We start from the raw sequence: 21,149 nt of genomic DNA on the forward strand, positions 1-21,149 counted from the left end.
GGGGAGCACACAGGGGTCTGTATACTACTGGGGCAGCACACAAGGGGTCTATATAATACTGGTGGGGCACACAGGGGGTCTATATACTACTGGGGGAACCACACAGGGGGTTTATATACTACTGGAGGAGCACACAGGGGTCTTTATCCAAGTGGGGAAGCACACAGGGGGGCTAAATACCCCTGAGGGAGCACACAGGGGGCCTATATACTAGTGGGGGAGCACACAGGAGGTATATACAACTGGGGGCAGCACACAGAAGGTCTATATACTTCTGGGGGAGCACACGGGGGGCTATATATAACTCGGGGAACAAACAGGGTCTATATACTACTGGGGGAAGCAAACAAGGGGTATATACTACTGGGGGCAGGACACAAGGGGTATATACTATTGGGGAAGCACACAAGGAGTATATATTACTGGCGGTAGCGCACAAGGGGTATAAACTACTGGGGGCAACACACAGCGTTCTATTGTTTTGGAATGCTGGTCGAGGGGGGGGGGCCCAGACATAACTTCGCTTGGGGCCCCAGAAATGCCAAGACCGCCCCTGCTCATCAGTAATTGATGGCCTATCCTAAGGATAAACCATGAAGCATTATTGCCTATGAATCATGGTTTACTATAGCCGTATGTACCAAGGTACATTATTTTTGGAATGTCCACAGTCACGTCCAGTAAAGAGAGATATTAAAGGGGTACTGCAGCTAAACTTTTTTTTTTTTTTTTTTCAAATTAACTAGTGTCAGAATGTTCTATAGATTTGTGATTTACACCTATTTTAAAATTACTAGTCTTCCAGTACTTATCAGCTTCTGCATGTGCTACAGGAAGTAGTGTATTCCTTCCAGTCTGACACAGTGCTCTCTGCTGCCACCTCTGTCCATGTCAGGAACTGTCCAGAGTAGGAGAGATTTTCTGAGGATGAGGATTTGCTCCTGCTCTGGACAGTTCCTGACATAGACAGAGGTGGCGGCAGAGAGCACAGTGTCAGGCTGGAAAGAATATACCACTTCATGCAGGGCATACAGCAGCTGATAAGTACAGGAAGACTGGAGATTTTTAAACAACTTTTTGACACTAGTTGATCTGAAAGAAAAAAAGTGGCAGGTGTACTTTTTAACCCCTAGATGACCCTGGACGTACAGTTACGCCATGGAAGTCTGTCACTAGACGACCCTGGGCATCACTGTACGTCCAGGGTGCTTCTCCTGCTATGAAGTTCGCTCTGGCACCTTACCGTTAATGACAGGCTGCAGCGATTGCGCTGCAGCGTGTCATTAAATCCTTAAACGATGTGATTGCGGCGCGGCCACAGCGTTTAAGTGTAGGTGACAGGGGGAGTTACCTACAGGCAGGCTCAATGAGCAGATCGCCTATCACACTGATCAATGCTAAAAATAATAATAATCAGTGTAAAAATCAAACTAATGTATTTAGGAGTCCCCCCCCAAAAAAAAAAAAAAGTTAAAATCACTAATACACTACCCCAAAACCCCTCCCCCAATAAAAGTTTAAATCACCCTCCTTTCCTATTATATAAATAAAACATATAAAAATAAATAAATAAACATATAATATACCGCAGCGTGCGCAATTGTCTGATCTATTAAAATTTAATAGATGAACGGTGAACTGCGTAAACGAAAAGAGGGAAAAAAGCGCCAGGATTACCGATTTTATGTTACATTATATATTTAAAAAATTTATTAAAAGTGATCAAAACGTCCGATCTTCACAAATATGGTATTAAGAAAAACTAGAGATCATGGCGGAAAAAATGACACCCCATACAGCCCCGTAAATGAAAAAATAAAACTGTTATAAGCGTCACAATAGACCCATTTTATTAATAACTAAATGCCCAAAAAAAAGGATTTCATTAAAAAAAATATATAACATTAGAGAATCTGTGTAACCTGCATATGGTTGTGTTCGTACTGACCTATAGAGTAATGGTATCATGTCACTTTTACCATATAGTGCATTACGTAGACACAGGAACCCCCCAAACGTTACCATATTGCATTCTTTTTTATGATTTCACCTATTTATATCTTAATAAATAATATATTTGGAATTCCATCATACATGTTATGGTAGAATGAAAGACGCCATTACAAAGTACAACTATTCCTGTAACAAACATCAAGACCCCACATGGCCTTGTAGATAGAAAACTGAAAGTGCTAGAGCTCTTAGAAGGGGAGGAGGGAAAACAAAAGCGCAAAGATCAAAATTTGCGCGGTCCACTGGGTCATTTTGGGCCTGGTCCTCAAAGGGTTAACAATTGTGAACGTTGCAGAACTATCATGTAAATATGACCTTTGTCAGCAATCCTTACCCAGCCTGACTCTATCAGAGGTGACCTGTTGTCTACTGCAGGGTTTCTCAACCTGCGGTACGGGTACCCCAGGGGGTACGGGCCGCAGGTTGAGGGGGTACTCGGGAAAGGGGGGAAAAATAAACTTTTTGATTTATTGCCGGGACACTGCTATCACCCAGCAGTGTCCCCGCACCTATCCCCACGGCCGCTCTGACCTTCCAGCAGCAGCAGCAGCTCACCCGCGGAACCGGCATACTGTGTGTGTGGGTGATGCTGCTGGGGGAAGGAGAGAGGTCAGGGCCGTTCCTATGAGCCGGCGACCAGCGCTGCCAGTGACACTGGGAGGTATCTGACTACATGGGAGGGTATCTGACTACATGGAGGGAGGTATCTGACTACATGGGGGAGGTATCTGACTACATGGGGGAGGTATCTGACTACATGGGGGAGGTATCTGACTACATGGGGGAGGTATCTGACTACATGGGGGAGGTATCTGACTACATGGGGGAGGTATCTGACTACATGGGGGAGGTATCTGACTACATGGGGAGGTATCTGACTACATGGGGGGAGGTATCTGACTACATGGGGGAGGTATCTGACTACATGACTTACTCTGATTCTCCTGGCTCAGGGGTTGAAGAAAAAAGAGTTTTAGGATTAGGTGAGCATAAAGTTTGTTTTGTTTGTTTTGGGGCATGGGGGGGGGGCATTATTATGTGACAGGGAAGGAGGCATTATTACTATAGGGGCACAACAAGGCATTATTACTATATGGAGGGCACAGGAGAGGGGCATAAATACTATGTGGGCACAGCAGGGAGGTATTATATTATTATATGGAGGGACAGCAGGGGACATTATTACTATATGGAGGGCACAGCAGGAGACATTATTACTATATTGGGGTACAGCAGGGGAACCTAGTATACAGGGGCAACCCACATATCTACTCACTTTACTACACATGACACCATGACTACTGTATAGGAGCCTATAGGTGGGAAAATGGAAGGAAGTTGCTGGAAATGTGCGAAGCCTAAGATGTTTGTCTGTCAGGTTCTGAAGAACTGTAGCTGCAAGAAATCATCATGGAGGCCTTGGCTGGGCGGAGAGGAAAAGTGACACCTCAGATCAAAAAAGATGTCACCTGTGAGTCACTGAATGATGTTTTTTTTTTTGTATTTCGTAGAACATTATTTGGTAGCAGTGCTCCGAGACAAAAAATTTTTTCCAAGGGGTGACCCCTCACAGACCTCTCTCAGTGCAGCCTTAATAGATAGCAACATTAAATCAACCATCAAAATAACTGGCTACATGGGGAGGTATATGGCTACATGGAGAAGAGGTTGCTGACTACATGGGGGGAGGTATCTGACTGACTACATGGGGGGAGGTATCTGACTACACGGGGGGAGGTATCTGACTACATGGGGGGAGGTATCTGACTACATGGGGGGAGGTATCTGACTACATGGGAGGGTATCTGGCTACATGGGGGGAGGTATCTGACTACATGGGGGGAGGTATCTGACTACATGAGGAGGTATCTGACTACATGGGGGGAGGTATCTGACTACATGGGGGGAGGTATCTGACTACATGGGGGGAGGTATCTGACTACATGGGGGAGGTATCTGACTACATGGAGGGAGGTATCTGACTACATGGAGGGAGGTATCTGACTACATGGGGGGAGGTATCTGACTACATGGGGGGAGGTATCTGGCTACATGAGGAGGTATCTGACTACATGGAGAAGAGGTATCTGACTACATGGGGGGAGGTATCTGACTACATGGGGGGAGGTATCTGGCTACATGGGGAGGTATCTGACTACATGAAGAAGAGGTATCTGACTACATGGGGGGAGGTATCTGACTACATGGGGGGAGGTATCTGACTACATGGGGGGAGGTATCTGACTACATGGAGGGAGGTATCTGACTACATGGGGGGAGGTATCTGACTACATGGGGGAGGTATCTGACTACATGGGGGAGGTATCTGACTACATGGGGGGAGGTATCTGACTACATGGGGGGAGGTATCTGACTACATGGGGGGAGGTATCTGACTACATGGGGGAGGTATCTGGCTACATGGGGGAGGTATCTGGTTACATGGGGGAGGTATCTGGCTACATGGGGGGAGGAATCTGGCTACATGGGGGGAGGTATCTGACTACATGGGGGGAGGTATCTGACTACATGGGGGGAGGTATCTGACTACATGGAGGGAGGTATCTGACTACATGGAGGGAGGTATCTGACTATATGGGGGGAGGTATCTGGCTACATGAGGAGGTATCTGACTACATGGAGAAGAGGTATCTGGCTACATGAGGAGGTATCTGACTACATGGAGAAGAGGTATCTGACTACATGGGGGGAGGTATCTGACTACATGAGGAGGTATCTGACTACATGGAAAAGAGGTATCTGACTACATGGGGGAGGTATCTGACTACATGAGGAGGTATCTGACTACATGGAGAAGAGGTATCTGACTACATGGGGGGAGGTATCTGACTACATGGGGGGAGGTATCTGACTACATGGAGGGAGGTATCTGACTACATGGGGGGAGGTATCTGACTACATGGGGGAGGTATCTGACTACATGGGGGGAGGTATCTGACTACATGGGGGGAGGTATCTGACTACATGGGGGGAGGTATCTGACTACATGGGGGAGGTATCTGGCTACATGGGGGTGGTATCTGGTTACATGGGGGAGGTATCTGGCTACATGGGGGGAGGAATCTGGCTACATGGGGGGAGGTATCTGACTACATGGGGGGAGGTATCTGACTACATGGGGGGAGGTATCTGACTACATGGAGGGAGGTATCTGACTACATGGAGGGAGGTATCTGACTACATGGGGGGAGGTATCTGGCTACATGAGGAGGTATCTGACTACATGGAGAAGAGGTATCTGGCTACATGAGGAGGTATCTGACTACATGGAGAAGAGGTATCTGACTACATGGGGGGAGGTATCTGACTACATGAGGAGGTATCTGACTACATGGAAAAGAGGTATCTGACTACATGGGGGAGGTATCTGACTACATGAGGAGGTATCTGACTACATGGAGAAGAGGTATCTGACTACATGGGGGGAGGTATCTGACTACATGGGGGGAGGTATCTGACTACATGGGGGGAGGTATCTGACTACATGAAGGGAGGTATCTGACTACATGGGGGGAGGTATCTGACTACATGGGGGGAGGTATCTGACTACATGGGGGGAGGTATCTGACTACATGGGGGGAGGTATCTGACTACATGGGGGGAGGTATCTGACTACATGGGGGGAGGTATCTGACTACATGGGGGGAGGTATCTGACTACATGGGGGGAGGTATCTGACTACATGGGGGGAGGTATCTGACTACATGGGGGGAGGTATCTGACTACATGGGGGAGGTATCTGACTACATGGGGGGAGGTATCTGACTACATGGGGGGAGGTATCTGACTACATGGGGGAGGTATCTGGCTACATGGGGGAGGTATCTGGTTACATGGGGGAGGTATCTGGCTACATGGGGGAGGTATCTGGTTACATGGGGGAGGTATCTGGCTACATGGGGGGAGGAATCTGGCTACATGGGGGGAGGTATCTGATTACATGGGGGGAGGTATCTGACTACATGGAGGGAGGTATCTGACTACATGGGGGGAGGTATCTGAATACATGGGGGAGGTATCTGACTACATGGGGGAGGTATCTGACTACATGGGGGGAGGTATCTGACTACATGGGGGGAGGTATCTGACTACATGGGGGGAGGTATCTGACTACATGGGGGAGGTATCTGGTTACATGGGGGAGGTATCTGGCTACATGGGGGGAGGAATCTGGCTACATGGGGGGAGGTATCTGACTACATGGGGGGAGGTATCTGACTACATGGGGGGAGGTATCTGACTACATGGGGGGAGGTATCTGACTACATGGGGGGAGGTATCTGACTACATGGGGGAGGTATCTGACTACATGGAGGAGGTATCTGACTACATAGGGAGGTACCTGGCTGCAAGGGGGAGGGTATCTTGCTACATGGAGGAAGGTATCTGGCTTTGCTGGGGTTGTTATTTGGCTGCAGGGGGACATATCCAGCTCCATGGGACACATCTGGTTCCATGGGACATACCGGGCTGCAAGAGGGATACCTAGCCAAAAGGGGCATATCTGGCTCCAGGGGCATATCATTACCTGTCCAAGCTTCTGCCTGCTTCCCTGGCTCCTGACTCACTGACTGCCCACCGCAGCCACCGATTGGCTAGGTGGGCTGTCAGTGACCTGCGACACTGAGAAGCAGATGGGAGCGTTGTCAGGTATGATCTGTAAGGCCAGGCAGCTAATAAGTTAAATAGGCACTGGCTATATTCTGGTAGCGATAACAGTACAGAGTATCGCAGCGGATTTTGCTGCAAAACATGCCCGTGAATCTACCCTAGGGCAAAGATTATAATCGATTGTATCTCTGGGGGTACTTGGCTGGAGCACCCTGTCACATGGGGGTACTTGGCTTGAAAAGGTTGAGAAACACTGGTCTACTGTATTCATACTATTTCAGGAGATAAAGCAAAGAAATGGCACAATGTAGTTATCAGAACTGATATTCCGTATGACTATTCACTATACGGTATATCTTCTTATAAAGGTAATACACACATTGTGACACTAACATGTACCAAATATAAAAAGAGCTGAGTAAATCGGCCATCTGTATTTACTTACAGTCTTAACAATGCACCCAGGTATACTCTGGACTACAATGATTTACAAAGGCAATAAACCAGCAATAAAGCTCAGTAGTCACAGGTAAAAGTACACAGACCTGGCATATGGTGAAGCAGTCCAGAAAAGCACATAATCCCAATAGTTTAGTGTAATACAATTGCAGTGTCCTGGTACCCAATCTACTTGCTACTGAAGTAAATAGGTTGTAGTGTGGAATTAGATTCATCTTAGGGCCCTATTCCACCGGACGATTATCGTTCGCATAATCGTTAACGATAAACGATCCAAACGACCGCTATTACGAAAGACCTGAAATCGTTCACCCATTAACATGGAAAGATAATCGCTACTTATGATCGTTCTTGTGGTCGTCTTGTCGTCGCTATTGCGTTTGTCACTACTGCGAACGACCGAACGACTTCTTATTCAATGCGAACAATTTGCGAACGAGCAACGATAAAAATAGGTCCAGGTCTTATTAAACGATCATAGATTTCTCGTTCGCTCGTTAGTCGTTAACTGCTATTCAACCAAACGATTATCGTTTAGATTCAAACGATTTAACGATAATCTGAACGATAATCGTCCGGTGGAATAGTGCCCTATGTCTGTATTATCCAGGATGGGTGATTGTCATTGAACATGTATTGCACTGTTCTGTATTACAGCCAGGCAAAAGTTAACCCTCCCAATTCGATCACCTGTGTCAGACTGGAAATATACCACTTCCCGCAGGACATACAGCAGCTGATATGTACAGTAAGACTAAAGATTTTTAAACAAAGGTAAATTACAAATCTATATAACTTACTGACACTAGTTAACTTGAAAGAAAAAAGTTTTTGCTGGAGTACCCCTTTAATATCTCTTTTTACTGCAAGCGACTGTGGACTTCCCAAAAATAATGTACCTTTGTTCATAAGGCTGTAGTAAACCGTGTAGTCAAGGGGTTTTACAGGCAAAAATGCCTGCAGGGTGTGCATCAGCTGACAAGTACTGGAAGAATGGAGATTTTTTACTAGAAGTAAATTCTAAAATTCTGGCACTTGTTGATTTGAAATATATATATATTTTTTTTAAATGAGGTATTGTAATATTGCGTTCTGCTGTTGTACACACAATTCTACCCCAAGAAGGGGTATAACTGCTATTATTTACCCTAGAATATTGCGAGAATAAGTTTAATAGACAGTGTAAGGGAATGTTCCTGGACACTGGAATACAGAAGAGACATGTGCTTACCAGTATTCACAGATGCCTTCGCTCTCAGGAGAAGCCGGATGCAATCTGCTTTATTATATTTGACCGCATAATGCAGAGCTGTTTGTCCATCTGCTGTAACCTTATCCAGGGCTCCCCTGTGAAAGCAGAGCCAGTCATCCAGTCAAATAGAGAAACCTGATAGATATATATATATATACTGTATATATATATATATTCAGAAAAAAATATATGCACCCAGAAGAAATCGAGGCACAATCACGAAACTCCTCGAAAGAAATATGCAAATGATTAAAATTTCAACGCCAATGAGACAAGGGTAAGCGCGTTATGTGCATATGAGATGCGCAGCTGGGGAAGTTTAAAAGAATGAGTGCTCACGCCGTAGGGCTATTCAAACAAATCTGTCGACTTGGATGGGTAGTATTGTGACTATTGATGCCTCTGAGACGTAATCGGTGGCCGTACTAACAGATGTTGGACCTTGAGAGGGGCCGTATAGTAGGAAGCAGAGAAGCAGGTTGGTCAACCTCGGTTAAAGTGAAATGGTAGTTGCTCAGTGTTGGCAACAATGGATCACAGAAGGGAGAGTCTACCGTCGTGGATGGTCAGGATGTCCCAGGAACACAAATGAGCACGAGGAGCACGGCCACGTCCACACCAACGTTGGTCAATTCGATTACCAACTTCCAGGCATCCGGTGGCAGTTTCGGACTGACCCACTAGAGGACCGGAGGATCCTCCGGTGGGCCCTCAGCTTTAGAACCTGCCCTAACACTGACTGACATGTCATTTCTCACTGGTTCTTCATTGGTGGGCCCCCAGGATCATTTCCTCTGGTGGGCCCCAGATACCCCAGTCCGACACTGTGTGGTCGTATCAAGGAAAACCATTTGGAGATGAATGGCCGATGCTGGTATAAAGAACCGACGTCTATAAAGACGCCTACCACTGACCACAAATGATAGGCAGTATCGATTGGATTTTTGCCTAGCTCGGGCAAACTGAGTGTGACTGACTGGAGGCGTGTGATCTTCAGCAATGAATCCCGATTTAGTCACGCGTCGAGGTGGCCAGGCCAGCGGTCCGATTCGGCATTTGTTGTAGGGCGGCATACAGCAATTACACAAGGTGTGACAGTGTGGGGAGCGATTTGTTGGGACACATGATCACCTCTAGTCGTCCTTCAAGACACTATGACGGCTCGCAGTTACGTGGTTGTACTGCCTATGCTATCAAGTCGCCCAGGTGCCATTTATCAGAAAGACAGCGGTCCTCCACATACTGTGCGACTCTCCCAACAATGTCTTCAAGGATATGACGTACCTTCAGACCTCTCGCCAATAGCGCACATCTGGGACATGCATGGAAGGCAACTGCAGCAGTCCTGGAATACTGGTGAATTAAGTGCCCAGTTGCAAAGATTATGGTCTGATCTTCCGCAGGGGGTGATAGGTGACCTGATTGTATAGATGCCAGAGGTGGCTTTACTACTTACTGATTTCTAGCCTTTTTCATGCCATAACTTCTTAATAAAACAATCTTTTCTTTTGAATTTGTAATCATTTGCTTATCTCCTCTACACTGCATACATGTTAAAGGGAATCTGTCAGCTCCCGGACCCTACCTAAGGTGCTGACAGTGTTCTGTACCTGGCAGCCCCCTAGTGAGCATGGTGCCTTTTGGTAATTTGTCCATGCAGTGGATGATGCACAATTTCCTACTGTAATAAAGTGTCAAAGTGTTGTTTGTGCCGCACTCTGGCCGCCTCGCCACTCCTCCCTTCTCTTCATTAATAATCAATGCTGCCCGGCCTCCTGCTTGCTCAGCTTTTAACAAGTGTCCCTGATTGCAGATCAGTCCTCTGTAGGCAATTTATGTCTGAAAGAAACATTCAGATATAGTTGAATCTCTCAGCCCAAATGTGTTGTAGCTGTGGTCTAGGGGTAGCTCATCTGTCAAAAGACCTGGCAGCAGTTCATTCTTTGGTTCAAATCCCTGTTGAAATTGAGTGGATGGACACCATTTAATGTCAAATAATTGGTGTTAATTTAAAAAGCCCGATGTTTTGAAATAATAGACGTTATTTGCCATAAATGACGGCCATCCATTTCAACAGTGTGTGAACTTAGCCTTTCTGTGTTTTCAACCCACTCCTGATTTTGGTTGCAAAATACTGACCAAAAACATAACCCTAAAAAAGATCCAATAAGGAGAAAAAAATAAAGACCTCTATTTCATTTCCATCAAGGAATTTGAACCAAAAAATGAACTGCTGGCAGGTCTCTAGACAGGTGACTTATCCCTAGACCACAGATCCAACATATTTGGGTCAGAGATTCAACTATGTCTGTTCAGTGTTTGTTTCTGACATAAATGTCTACAGAGGACTGATCTGCAATCAGAGACACTGACTGACAGCTGAGAGAGCAGGAGGCCGGAAAGCATTGATTATTCTTTAAGGAGAGGGAGGAGGAAGGAGTGGTGAGACGTGCCAGAGTGTGGCACAAACAACACTTTGAGGCCGCATTCACACATTCACACTGTTCTGCACAGAACACAGACATGGAGGGGGGGGGGGGGGAGTCCATTACATGCATTCCACATCTGTGTTCCGTGCAGAACGTGTGAATGCGGCCTCACTCTTAATTACAGTAGGATTGTGCATAATCCACTGCACGGACACATTACCAAAAGGTACCATGCTCACTAGGGGACTGACAACTACAACGCACTTGTAGTCAGCACCTTAGGTAGGGCCCGTGTTTTGTGATAGTAGCATGTTTCCTTCTGGGTGAATATATATTTTTTTGTGATAGTAGTGTGTATATATATATATATATATACTGTATATATATATATATATATATATATATATATATATATATATCTTAGTAAAATTCTAGACTTCAGTGCAGAGCCTCAGTATGTTACATACCCATTTTGGATGAGGAAATCTACAATTGGAAGGGAATTTCTCTCACTCATATAGACTGCAAGGTGAAGAGGATACTCCACATAATCCTTTCAGAATAGGGGAGACAAATAATTATAACATGATAATTGCAGAAGTCTCTAGTATTCCTACAAGTCTGCTAAATACCTGATTGTCCACAGGATGCAGAGGTTTACTCAGATCTGCCCCGCTCGCCATGCCCTGCAGTAAGCCCATCAAGTCATGCCGCTGAATAGCCTCTCTGATACCATGCACAGCGTTGCTTCTTTCTCTGTCCACAAAGTTGTGTTCGACATATTTTGCAGTGATATAATCTTTCCTGGACGCCCTATTAAGACACATGAAACCTTACAGAAATATTCTGTGTATACACATTCAAGAGGGACAGCGCTGTCAGCATTTGGAGCTTCATTGGGATATATATCTTTTATTAGACATTACTATTACTCAAAAATCTAATTATGGCTTTAATAGCAATCCGTCAGCTGTAATTCAGGTTCCAAACTGCTGACACTGTTAGATAGTCTACCTTTATATATATTCGTCTGTGCTTTCAGAGTATAGAAAATTATTTTATTCTCCAGTGCAAAGTGTCAAAAAGGGGTTTCCAAGCTCACGAAGAGCTGAAAGTTGGAACATTACCTGATTCGGCCAAATATCGCTCTGTGTAATAGGGCCCTTAGTAGTTTGGAACCTGATTTGGCTGATACATTGATTAGGACATGGTGCAAATTTTGCCTATAAATAGTGTTGATCAGACATATCAAATTGTTCCACTTTGGCAATGTTCTCCGAACCCGAATGTTCAGCGTTTGATTCCCCGCAGCTGGAGAAGTTGGATGTCGTGAAAAACATGGATACAGCCATAGGCCTACTTGGTGGTTGCGATGTCGTTAGCGATGTCTGTGCCGCCTTTGCTCAAACAGTTTACATCACCTGTCCACATTCCCGATCTTCTCCTTGCTCTGCTTCCTCACCGGGCCTGCACGCTGCAGCTTCAGAGCGGCCTGTCTGAGCTGACAGACCGCAGAGCCAATCACTGGCCAGGACTGATGCAACCAGTGATTGGCTGAGCAGCCTGTCAGCTCGGAAACGCCGCTCTAAAGCTGCAGCATGCGTGAACATAGAGGAAGCAGAGCAAGGAGAAGATCAGGAATGTGGACAGGTGATGTAAACTGTTTGTTGAAATGTGAGTCGCATATCGCTATTACACGTAGCGATGTGCGGTCGGCGACCAGTGGTTTTAGGTTAGGGCCTAAAGAAATGTTGATCATTGTATTACACGGCCGATCAAATGTTCAGTTCGGCAGGTTCACTGAACTTTAACGTAACGTTAAATAGATAGCTAAACGATTGCAGGCACTCAGCTGTTTCAGTGCAGTTAAAATAAAATTGCTCATCTACTGTATACTTACAAGTCCGTACTCCCCCCAACATCCTTCTCCAGTCCCTGCAGCTGCCAAAATCCCATTCAGCCAATCACTGGCTGTGGTGCTGACCCGTCTCAGTCAGTGATTGGCTGAATGGTCTGGAGGTGGATGGAAACAATGGTCATGAAGGGCATTGGGGAAGCTCGGATAGGTGAGAAAAATGTTTTGGTATTTTTCAGATGTGCGTCCACCATGTTTACGAACTTGTTCCAAACTTTTCAAAAAGTTTAGTTCAGTGCCTAACCAAACTTTTACAAAGTTTAGAATAAATGTCGGTTCGGGAAGTTCCGTTCAGTCATCTCTAGTTGTGTCCAGTCCCCAATGTGCATGTACAATAAATACAGTCATCCATTTACAGTAGCAGCTTGTTCTTATTATTATTACTATCAGTTTTCTCTATTTTTTTTCTTCAAAAACTGTTGTGCACGAAAGTCTTACTCCACTTACATATCACTGCTGGGTTTGGGCTTAGGACTCGGTGCTGGAAGAACAACTTCAAAGACGTCATTGAATTTGGTATTTCCTATTGAAACTGCAATCTAAAGAAACATTGAGATATAATAACAGAACATGCGATACGGCAACTGAGCGATCGATAGAATGTGATACCTACCAAGAGTTCGGAAGTGCTCAGTAAGTCAAGAGTTAAAGACTGGACTCGAGAGTAGCGTACGCCTAAATCCCGATGAATCCCAGAACATTCAATGCAGATGAGGATTCCTAAATTTGTGGATACCCAGGAGGGTTCTGTGAAAGAAGTTAAGAATAAAAAAGGAGAAAGAAGAAGCAAATACAAACATAAGAAGAAAGAATGGAAGGAGAATGAGATAGACGACCTGGAGATCCACAGTCACAGCACACTTGGTTCCCAGGCAAGGACCGGATCTCATTTATTATCTGCTTTGCCAGTTGGTTGGAGTTGTCATTGGACCCAGTGAAGGCTGCGTTCAAGGACTCGTCTTTACTGTTCTGCAGCACCGATATCCATCTTTATGAGAAGTGAAAGAAAAATGAGAAATCTTGGTTGCTGTATGACAGCATCATTTATTGTAACCACTTGCCAATTGTCCATAGACCATAAGGCTAAGGTAAAATATATATGTTAACTATAATAAAGCCTTCCATTAAAGTCAATGGGATATAGGCCGGCAGTGCGGAACACCGTAAAGAATAATGGCTCTAATTGAGTCTGACCATACGGATAATGAACATGCTCATTATTTACCACCTGCTTTTGCAAAATACAGCTGTTTTTTTCTGCTCACACATTATTTAATTTCTATTAAAATTGCAGTTTTTATTTTACTGTGTGTGAACCTAGCCTCAAGTCTTGACAGCCCAGCACAGTTTATGGGCATGTGAAAATGGGCCTGTTCAAGAAGAGGTAAACTAAAAACTAAAAAAAACACTATTTTATTAAAGTATTGTATTGCCCCCCAAAAGTTATACAAATCCCCAATATAAACTTATTACGAGCAATGCACATAAAGTGCTTTTTTCCTTGCACTTACTACTGTATCCCTTCCTGGATAAGATGGTGATGTCACTTCCGGGATAAAATGGTGATGTCACTTCCTGGATAACATGGTGGTGTCACTTCCTGGATAACATGGTGATGTCACTTCCGGGATAAAATGGTGATGTCACTTCCTGGATAACATAGTGATGTCACCACCCGAATCGCAGAGCTGTGCGGGCTGTGGCTGCTGGAGAGGATGATAGCAGGGGGACACTGAGGGTCACAGGCCACTGGAGGGCACTGAGCATCCCTCTGCCATCATCCTCTCCAGCAGCCACAGCCCGCACAGCTCTGGGAGTCAGGACGTGACATCACTATGTTATCCAGGAAGTGACATCATCAAGTTATTCAGGAAGTGACATTACCATTTTTATCCAGGAAGTGACATCCCCATTTTATCCAGGAAGTGACATCACCATGTTATCCAGGAAGTGACATCACCATGTTATCCAGGAAGGGACATCACCATGTTATCCAGGAAGTGACATCACCATGTTATCCAGGAAGTGAAGCCTTGATGCAGTAGTAAGTGCAGGGAAAAAAGCACTTTATGTGCATTTCCCATAATAAGTGTATATTGGGGATTTGTATTACTTTTGGGAGGCAATACAATACTTTAATAAAAATTTTTGCCGGACTTCTCCTTTAAGCTGAGTGTTTGCTTAGTAAATCTGACGGTTTTGGCGAGTTTTTGGACAAAAATCACCGGTTTGTCGTATTTTGGAAAAACTGTGTAAATATGCCAAAACACCAAACCGACGGGGAAAATGGACAAAAACCTGACAATTTTCTGACGGAAACACGTTAGTAAATCAGCCCTAGTGGGTTCACGATGCTTCTGTTTGTTCCAGTTTGTGAGCTCCTTTCCCACCATTAGATAATGACACTACATATATTAAGAACCCATCACATTAAACAGGCAGTCAATCTTGCATCATGGTATAAAGCAAGAGATGCTGAGTATGTTGATGTCTAGTGTTATGGAAGAATATTCAACATAACTTGTATTTTATTTATATAAATCTAAATATAATCATATAAATCTAAATTCATATAAAGTCCAATAGGCGGTCCTAATCTGTGACTGGCAGCCATCTCTGTATACACAACTTTATTCAGTGAATAAAAGGTGATGGGTGTGATTATACAGGGTGTGTATGCCTAATTTACACCCCTCAATGTAAAAAGTCACATACCCTGACTATGATATTTACTCCCATTATTAAATTTAAGTTCATGACCGTCTCACCATTCGTTAAATCGTCTGGCAAATTATAAACGTAACTAAGTCTTAATTTAATAATAGTAACATATCATCTCTTTGGGTTGGCCATAGGTCCTCGTTAAACATTGTGTCGACTTTGTTATATAAAGACCATTTTAATTATATAGGCCTTTTTTAATAGATGTATTCTTTATTTATCATGAATCCTATTTTACTGTATTAAACTTGAATCTTTTTTACTCGTTTTAGAATACTTAACAATGCAAACTTTTCATTGTTTCGTAATTACATGGCTGGTACAGTTGAAAAAAAGACAAATGTTTATCAAGTTCAAGGGTGGGGACTGTCTATATAATAAGTTGGTATTCTCAGTACACCAAAAAAGTATTGCTTTTCAGTTATAGCCAATATATTAGGCCATTCAGAAGCTTTTTTTGTAGGCCTCCAACTGTCATGGCAACTGGAGATAACCAAACTGAGGAGATTTGTACAAATTTTACACAAAGTTCAGTTAGTTACAATTTTTTGCAATGCTCATAACCAGTTTGTAAAGATGGCAGCTGCACAATTTAATACACATAACAAATAAAAAAAAGGGTCCATAGGGTCTCCAGTGTTCACTCACAGCTTTATTTGTGTATATTTACTTATGACAGCATGTTTTCAATTGAATGTTGCGGTTGGAAAAAAAAAACAGCAAAATTGGAACAAAAACATGCTGTGATAAGTAAATATACAAAAAAGAAACTGGCGGGGGAGAAAGCAATCGGCTCACAAGGGGATTAAGTCTATGCAAAGCTAGTCTTCATAAAACTAACTGCATGCAACTGCTTAATCCCCTACAATAATATAAATTATATTATTTTAGAGAATCAAGCAGTTGCATGCAGTTAGTTTGCTGTATGCTAGCTTTGCATAGATGTGATTCCTGTGGATGCTGATTACTTTTTTTCCCCGCCAGCTTCTTTTGTGTATATTTATTTATCACAGCATTTTTTTTCCTTACAATGTTGCTGTTTTTCGTTAAGGTTCGGTTCGGATAGTCCGAACTTTGCTATAAAGTTCGGTGAACCTGCCAAACTGAATTTTTAAAAAGTTTGCTCATCTCTAACGTCAACCGTCCAGGGACCTGCTACTGCTACACGGAGAACAAGCAAGGTCGCAAAGGAAACACCCCCCCCCCTCTCTCTGTATTACTACCTAGATGCCATGGTTCCTAATGATCGTAAAATCTAGATGATTAAGGAGCCAGGACTGAAGTTATTGCCTATCTTGGTCAATGCAGTTAGATGTGTGACAGATGTGTGACAGCCTGTATCCTGAGTATCAGCAAGGATTCTAGCAGTCGGACCACCAGGCAGCAAATGATGGTATATCCTACCAATATGCCACCACTTGTAATAATTGGATAACCCATGTAAAGCATATTCCATAATACTCTAACAAAGGGTATACATTAAATCTGAGAATTTATTTTCACTACTCACACAAACGCCTCCGCCTCATCCTCAGCCTGAAAATGATAGGTTCTGTTATCTGTAAGAGATGAAGTGGAAACTACGTGAAGCAATGCATAATGTTAGGGCATTTACCATGTGTGAAGATGCTGAATTATAGTACAAAGTCTCCTTGAGATACAGAGAAGCATTAATGTGCTAAGATTTTCCACTAAAGCACATGGTTTACAAGCCACAAAGACAGCGTCTGTTAGGAGCTCCGCACACAGTGTGAGAGAGTATAACCATTCTGCCAAATATTCTCTGTCTACTATATACTGACAAGCACAATCTACGACCAATGGGGAATCATCTTACTGTCTACTAGGTGTTAGAGATTGGGGCTTACAATAAAATGCACTTTGACCCTTCGTAATATAAGCCATCGCAAGGATTTTTTTCTAGGCAAACGTCAAGCAGATTTGCACCAAGCAAGTAAACTGTAAAGTTCCATCATTTTCAAAATTCCAGACACCTGCGATTCTAAGTGGACATTAAGGGTGCGTTCACACGTACAGGATCTGCAGCAGATTTGATGGTCCAGATTGGATTTGCCTTGAATCTGCAACTTCAAATCTGCACCATCAAATCTGCTGCAGATCCTGTACGCGTGAATGCACCATGATAGAGACAGAACATCACCTCTCTTCCTGCTCCCTTCCTATCCTGTGTATAAACTTCAGCGCACGCCGCCGCGCACATGTCAGTGCATGCCGAGAATCCCAGCTCCATAACTCACGTGTGATTAAGTAGAAGCTTCTTTTGTCTTCCACATTCGGCCGCACCTGACATGTCAGCAATTTAATTTTAGCTGGAGGTCGATTAATCTGCAAGAAAGAAGCAGAAGAGGACACTGAAGACGCAACACATAAAAAGGGCACAAAGAGTTCACCATAGAGAAAGTGCAAGGCAATTATTTAAAGGGGTTGGCCACTTTATAGTAAAATAGTTCAATGTACAGTATTACTAAGTGTACTCACTGTATATACTATAGAGCTAAAATCGGACTCCACTCTTTCAGGCTGTGCTGTCCTGCTCTGTGGTGAGTCTGTCCATAAGATGGCCGACATGGAGGACAATGCTCCGCCCCCAGTGTCCTCCACAGGTATATACAGTCTTAGTGGTGGACACTGGGGGTGGGGCATGGTCACATGCTCCTCCATGTCGGCCATCTTATGGACAGACTCACCAAAGAGCAAGACAGCACAGGCTGGAGGACAGGAGTCCAACTTTTGCTTTATGAGGTACACAGGGAGCTGTTGTCAGTATATACAGTGAGTACACCTACTAATACTGTATACTGACCTATTTTGCTATAAAGTGGCCCCTCCCCTCTGTCCTGCGCCTCCATTAGAATTAAGCAGGGCCGCGTCACCAAGGGAAGGGGATATTGTCACACTGTGGGCACCGGGCCCGCCATCAGTGCACAGAGCCGCGCTGGTGCACAACAAGAAAACGGCACAGAGTGCGGGAACCAGGTAGCATTTTAAAGAAAGGGGAGCAGCACCTGGATCCCGACGCCAGCACCTATAAAGCACTATGGAAAAAAATCCATAGTCATGACAGTACATTCACTTTAAGTATTTTGTAGCGATGTTTCTAATCTTCAATACTGTATGGGATATTATAAACAGTCCCGACACTGTGATGATGGAGGAGACTGCTGGGGGAAGTCCTCCTGTTCATCCGCTGAGTCTTAAGCCTCTCTATATGAAATCACTTTGAATAAATATCTTTGAACTTTAAACACAGCTGTCGTAAATTCGACACAATCCACAGACAAGGCCGTACTCATTAGATTCCCACATACGGCTGCTTGGGAGCTGGAGGTTACACCATATGTTCCAGACACTGTTAGTAAACTGAAAGTTCTAAGCTAAACACTCAAAGTCGAGGATCAATAGGAATCAACAGTCCAAGCAAATAACGTTATTATGCAGATCACTGTACCTGCAGGATTTATGGGTTACATGACTTTTTGGCTTAGTGTCGCCTCCTAGTGGTGGCAATGGTCCATAATGACCCTGGTAAGGAATATCGACTTCTGAGTAGGAAGGGCAGTCGCTGCCGCTCAGTTCAATGAGAGTAGAGTCAGTCCCCATATTCACAGTGCCGCCTGACCTCTCCCTCCATACTGGCAAACTCATTTTAGTATGAACCCCTTTAGGCAAGATGCACCCTCTCAAAAGATTCTACTTTTGAGAATCTGCAGAAAATCTTTTAGGCTAGCCAATAATTATAGTGCTTGAAAAATGATCTTTCCCATTATAAGTAGCAGAGTTCAGTCAGTAAAATAGCAGAGCTGAGGCAGCCGTGTAGCAGAGCCGACACCCGCACTACGTAGCAGAGCTGAGGCAGCCGTGTAGCAGAGCCGTCACCCGCACTACGTAGCAGAGCTGAGGCAGCCGTGTAGCAGAGCCGACACTTGCACTACGTAGCAGAGCAGAGGCAGCCGTGTAGCAAGTCGCTCTTAAAGGGACGGTACCCAAGTCACTCTTAAAGGGACGGTACCCAAGTCGCTCTTAAAGGGACAGCACCCAAGTCGCTCTTAAAGGGACGGTACCCAAGTCGCTCTTAAAGGGACGGTACCCAAGTCGCTCTTAAAGGGACGGTACCAAAGTCGCTCTTAAAGGGAGGGTATCAAGGGTTAAAGATTCTCTTAAATGGAATCAGTGTTAAAGGGGCGCTCTTTTCAAGCACTATGTATTTCCCTGGAAATGCAAATCTAGTTATTTTTTAGGTTAAAGGGGTATTATGCTCAGAATTAACTTTTAATAGGTTGCTGCCCAAGTACTGAGCATAATACACAGTCTGTTGTAGCCTCCCCACGCTCCCCCAGTGGCCTCCTGCATCATCTTCAGTTCCCGGCTAAACGATCCTCCCTGCACTTCTGAGATAAACTCATCCGGCAGTGACAGCCTGCTCAGCCAATCACTGACTGAGATGGGACAGCACTGTGGCCAGTGATTGGCTGAGTAGGCTGTCACTACCGGTGGAGGCAGGACCGTTCATGCTTATATACATATTCTACTTATTATTATTACTTCCTTATATACTTATTACGCTTAGAACTTACCGTACTGTGAGATATAGTCAGATAACCATATTTCACGCCGCATTTCCTTTTCTGCCACACTTTTCTGATACTAAACAACAGAAAGGTTAAATAAGTAAATGATGACATAATATAATTTATAGAGAAATGATCAGTTTTTAATTTACATCAGCATTTGGTAAAGCAACAATGTAGATGATACCTTATATCCTGAACCTTTGTCTTTATTTAGCAGGAAAACGCAAATTTATGCAGCATAAGGAGTCAAGGAGGCGTGGCTTATATTTATACAGGAGGAGACCGCTCTCAAAGCTCTAATTTTTCTGGAGCACATGCAGTGACTGTGGTGTACGCTTGACCGGTCACTTGCTAGATGGTAACGTGTGATGCCACTTCTATGGTGATTGGTCGGAATATAGCTCAGCCAGATGTTAGGTTGTCATGACGCCAGTGCCGGTTGGGCACACAGGTATAGTAGCACACCTGCTTTACTTTTAGATAGGCTGGCTATACCCTTTCCCCTGTGTTCCGTAACCTGCCGGGCTGTTTGGGGGACCCTTGGGAGCCACCTGGACTATTGGTACCACCACCCACAGAAAGGTGAGATGACCCGAGGAGGATGCAATGGCTGTGTAGGTGTTTAGTGAATAACCACTGAGCCCAATTAGAATAAATAAACTTCTTCTTTACTACAGGAAGGCTTAATACAGTGATAGACAGTAGGATTTTGACTTGATAATATCCTTGAATCTTTAGCAACCCGATCTGTGCTTGGAGTTTAGAGAGAGGTCTAGTTGTGCTGACTGAGTTGTGTGCTGAGAGGTAGAAGAGGTTCAGAGAAGGAGAGAGAAGGATGTCGAGAGAGTCCCAACCCAGGGTAGAAATGTGCTCTGCTGTAACTTTAGAAGGATAATAAGTAGGGTACTTGAGAGTAGAGAAAATACTTGTGCCCGTGTTTTAACTCTTTGGTTTTTGCACCACCACTGTTGGGCAACCCGTCCTAGAGCGTGACACAAGCCCCAGACCTTGTTACCTGGGTTGAACAGAGTAGTCAGAGTTCTCTGATGACACCCTCGCGTTGCGAGATAGAGTACGTAGGCTTCTAGCAACTTTGCTCTATCCAGATAAGTTCCTTTCTTCTGTTGGATACTGTC

The 21,149-nt window shown here is 44.3% G+C and overlaps 1 protein-coding gene across 1 annotated transcript in view; it reads right to left on the reverse strand.

The window, feature by feature from the left end:
• LOC138793210 (arf-GAP with SH3 domain, ANK repeat and PH domain-containing protein 3-like) overlaps positions 1 to 21,149 on the reverse strand; it is a 54,891-nt gene that overhangs the window by 15,871 nt on the left and 17,871 nt on the right. Inside the window, exons 11-19 of the mRNA XM_069971619.1 lie at positions 20,017 to 20,086; positions 17,680 to 17,767; positions 16,932 to 16,980; positions 13,537 to 13,688; positions 13,314 to 13,447; positions 13,148 to 13,239; positions 11,418 to 11,598; positions 11,253 to 11,338; positions 8,336 to 8,451 (exon numbers count right to left, since the gene is read on the reverse strand). Of these exons, the coding sequence (XP_069827720.1) occupies positions 8,336 to 8,451; positions 11,253 to 11,338; positions 11,418 to 11,598; positions 13,148 to 13,239; positions 13,314 to 13,447; positions 13,537 to 13,688; positions 16,932 to 16,980; positions 17,680 to 17,767; positions 20,017 to 20,086 (968 nt within the window). The remainder of the gene's footprint in view (positions 1 to 8,335; positions 8,452 to 11,252; positions 11,339 to 11,417; positions 11,599 to 13,147; positions 13,240 to 13,313; positions 13,448 to 13,536; positions 13,689 to 16,931; positions 16,981 to 17,679; positions 17,768 to 20,016; positions 20,087 to 21,149) is intronic.

The sequence above is a fragment of the Dendropsophus ebraccatus genome, chromosome 5 (genome assembly GCF_027789765.1).
Source record: "Dendropsophus ebraccatus isolate aDenEbr1 chromosome 5, aDenEbr1.pat, whole genome shotgun sequence".
NCBI lineage: Eukaryota > Metazoa > Chordata > Amphibia > Anura > Hylidae > Dendropsophus > Dendropsophus ebraccatus.